The 2,632-nt window shown below is 52.3% G+C and overlaps 1 protein-coding gene across 2 annotated transcripts; it reads right to left on the bottom strand.

Annotated features, from left to right (window-relative positions):
• Nucleotides 1-798: 798 nt before the first annotated feature.
• LOC129633756 (cytochrome c oxidase subunit 8C, mitochondrial) lies at nt 799-2,096 on the bottom strand. Of its 2 annotated transcripts, none has more exons than XM_055555666.1 (2): nt 1,741-2,078; nt 799-1,126 (listed from the first exon to the last, which is right to left on the bottom strand). In XM_055555666.1, the coding sequence occupies exons 1-2, from the start codon at nt 2,014-2,016 to the stop codon at nt 1,034-1,036; spliced, it is 369 nt and encodes a 122-aa protein (XP_055411641.1). In that variant the 5' UTR covers nt 2,017-2,078; the 3' UTR covers nt 799-1,033. The 2 variants fall into 2 exon arrangements, with proteins under 2 accessions (XP_055411641.1, XP_055411643.1); XM_055555668.1 differs by having other exon boundaries at nt 1,097-1,238; nt 1,741-2,096.
• Between the last annotated feature and the right edge of the window lie 536 nt (nt 2,097-2,632).

Below are 2,632 nucleotides of genomic sequence, written 5' to 3'. Positions count from 1 at the left end.
AAATTAACTAACAAGACAGGGCAATAGTCCATTCTCCAAAATGAGCTACCATTTCAGTCTGTTCACCAAAATGAGCTACCATTTTCCTATAGCATTATTCCATGAGAATACTCAATAAATACGTGTGAAGTAAGTGGTTCATAAAATTAAGTGCTCCAGTTTTATGTTAAAGACTCCTATGTTCAATATTCTTTCCCAGCTAGCATAAACGTAGGCCAGTCCTTTGCTATTATTTGGAGTATGTGGACGCATACATTAGAACATAAAGCTCATAAAGCTCAAGTCAGAGAAGAAAAAAGTTCAGTAAGACTGATCATTCATTAAAGTTCTCATTATTGTACAATTAGCCCCTGAACAATACAGGTCCACTTATATGGGATTTTTTTTTTGGCCGCATGTGGGATCCTAGTTCAGAGACCAGGGGTAAACTGCACCCCTGCATTGGAATTCCAGGAACCTTAAACACTGGACCACCATGGAAAGTGCAACATGTGAAGCTTTTTTTTTCCCCAGTAAATATGTACTACATACAGGATGCTATGTACTACAGGATCCGACGTTGGTCGACTCCTTGAATATGGAACCGCTGATACTGGAGGGCAGACTGTAAAGTTACCTTTGAAATTCCGACTGCATAAAGGATCAGCAGTCTAATTCCCCTGCTCCCCTCCACTCCTGCCTCCCCCCAATCCTTCCCTTCCCTTCCCTTCCCACCTTTCAAAGGTCAACTGTATTTTAATTCAGTAGATTTCATCAGCTTTCACGATGTTTAGGAAAAACCTGTGATCACACATAATAGCAAGCATAAACAAGTTTCTCAGTTTTATTTAACATTTTTAAATGACTGCGCACTCTTTCTCTAATGCACCATACTAAAAAAGTGCAAAATGTGTACCATAAGCATATGGTCAGGAAAGTGAACACCCACAATGGTTGCACCATCAACTCAATTAAGCACTTTTACTCATTTAAAGAGTCCACAGCGTTTTCTGAAAGTTGCTGGACGTTAACAGCTGCTCCACATCTTCTTGCACTACTCTCTTCTGAACTGGTCCAGGCTGCTCAGCACGTACCCACGTGGGGTTAAGAAGGCGGTGAAAAACACCACAAGTGCAATAGCCACCTCCTGGAACAAGATACCAACAGCGCTGTTAGGAGGGCGGCTTCCGGAGTGGAAAACGGCTTCAAACGTTCAGAGGAGTTTGGCTGTGGTCCTCGACCTGGGGGCCCGGTGGCACCTAAAAAGCAGAACTCCCTTCCTAAGTGACCCAGTAGAAATTTCTAAGGAAAACTCATTTTCCTCCTCCTGGTGCCCCCGTTCTGACCTTTGAAATCTGGAAGCTAGACACTGCCCCGAGATTTCCCACATTTTAGGGAAATGCTAGGTCTCGGCAATTTAGGGCGCTATCAAAGTGGGAGATGTTCTGAGGTGCAACGACGGCTCTGCCCCTCGAACTTCGCACCCAAAACGGTACCGACAACGAAGGTCCGGTTCTCTGAGGCCCTCGCGCTCCTCGAGGTCCCCGCTTCCTGGGGCCTCAGGCCCAACCCCAGCGCCCTCAGCGCGACGGCGCCTCAGCTCCCCAGCGGCCTCCGAGCCCTCCGGACCACCCAAGCCTCCCACCCGAAGAGCGGCCGCGTCCTCCTCGCCTCCACCCGTCGGGGCGCTCCCGCCTAAGCCACGCGCTTCCGCCCGCCGCGTCCCGCCTTCGCCGCCCGGGAGAATGGGCCCCAACTCACGACGGTCGACACCGGGCGGTGGCGCGGAGGCTCCAAGTGGGCCATGCGCAGGCCAGGCATCAGGAGCAGCAGGGTCACACGGCGGCGGGGAAACACGCAGAGCACGGGCATGCGCGGCATGATTCGTCCGGTGCTGCGAAGCCAGGCGTAGACGCGAAGCGCGGTGAGGAGACGTGAGGTGAAGCGAGGCGACTCGCGGTCGGACCTCGCGAGTCTCAAAACACGGCAGTAGAATCGTCTGCGCATGTTCTGGGGACACAGGAGGTGGGGGGGCATACTACTCCCCGCTCCCTGATAAGCCCCGCCCCTGACACGCCCCTTCCGCTCAGCGCCCTGCTGAGCCCAGACCTTACGCACGTACCCGCTGCCTCAGTCCACCTACGCTCCTCGCGTAGCACCATCCCTATGCTCCTAGGCCCTGCTTCCTACGCATGCCACACCGCTCTCTCCCCTACCCGCCCTGCCTAACTTCCTAACCCCACGGCGCACAGTATCTCGATTTCTGTTGGGTGGGGATCAGACAGTAAAGAATTCGCCTCCAATGCGAGATCAGTTCAATTCAGTTCAGTGGATCAGTCGTGTCCGACTCTGCAACCCAGGCCTCCCTGTCCATCACCAACTCCCGGAGTTCACTCAAATTCATGTCCATCGAGTCGGTGATGCCATCCAGCCATCTCATCCTCTGTCCTCCCCTTCTCCTCCTGCCCTCAATCCCTCCCAGCCTCAGGGTCTTTTCCAATGAGTCAACTCTGTGCATGAGGTGGCCAAAGTATTGGAGTTTCAGCTTCAGCCTCAGTCCCTCCAATGAACACCCAGGACTGATCTCCTTTAGGATGAACTGGTTGGATCTCCTTGCAGCCCAAGGGACTCTCAAGAGCCTTCTTCAACACCA

The sequence above is a fragment of the Bubalus kerabau genome, chromosome 19, assembly GCF_029407905.1.
Source record: "Bubalus kerabau isolate K-KA32 ecotype Philippines breed swamp buffalo chromosome 19, PCC_UOA_SB_1v2, whole genome shotgun sequence".
Classification (NCBI taxonomy): Eukaryota; Metazoa; Chordata; class Mammalia; order Artiodactyla; family Bovidae; genus Bubalus; species Bubalus kerabau.
Note: the sequence above shows the minus strand (reverse complement) of the source record. Positions and strands in the feature narration are given on the sequence as shown.

Excerpts from the sequence above, each read along its gene's own strand:
- LOC129633756 (XM_055555666.1), bottom strand. The coding sequence starts at position 2,016 with ATGCCCCCCCACCTCCTGTGTCCCCAGAACATGCGCAGACGATTCTAC. Across the intron at positions 1,127-1,740 it reads ACCGCCCGGTGTCGACCGTC|GAGGTGGCTATTGCACTTGT; the intron begins GTGAGTTGGGGC and ends ATCTTGTTCCAG.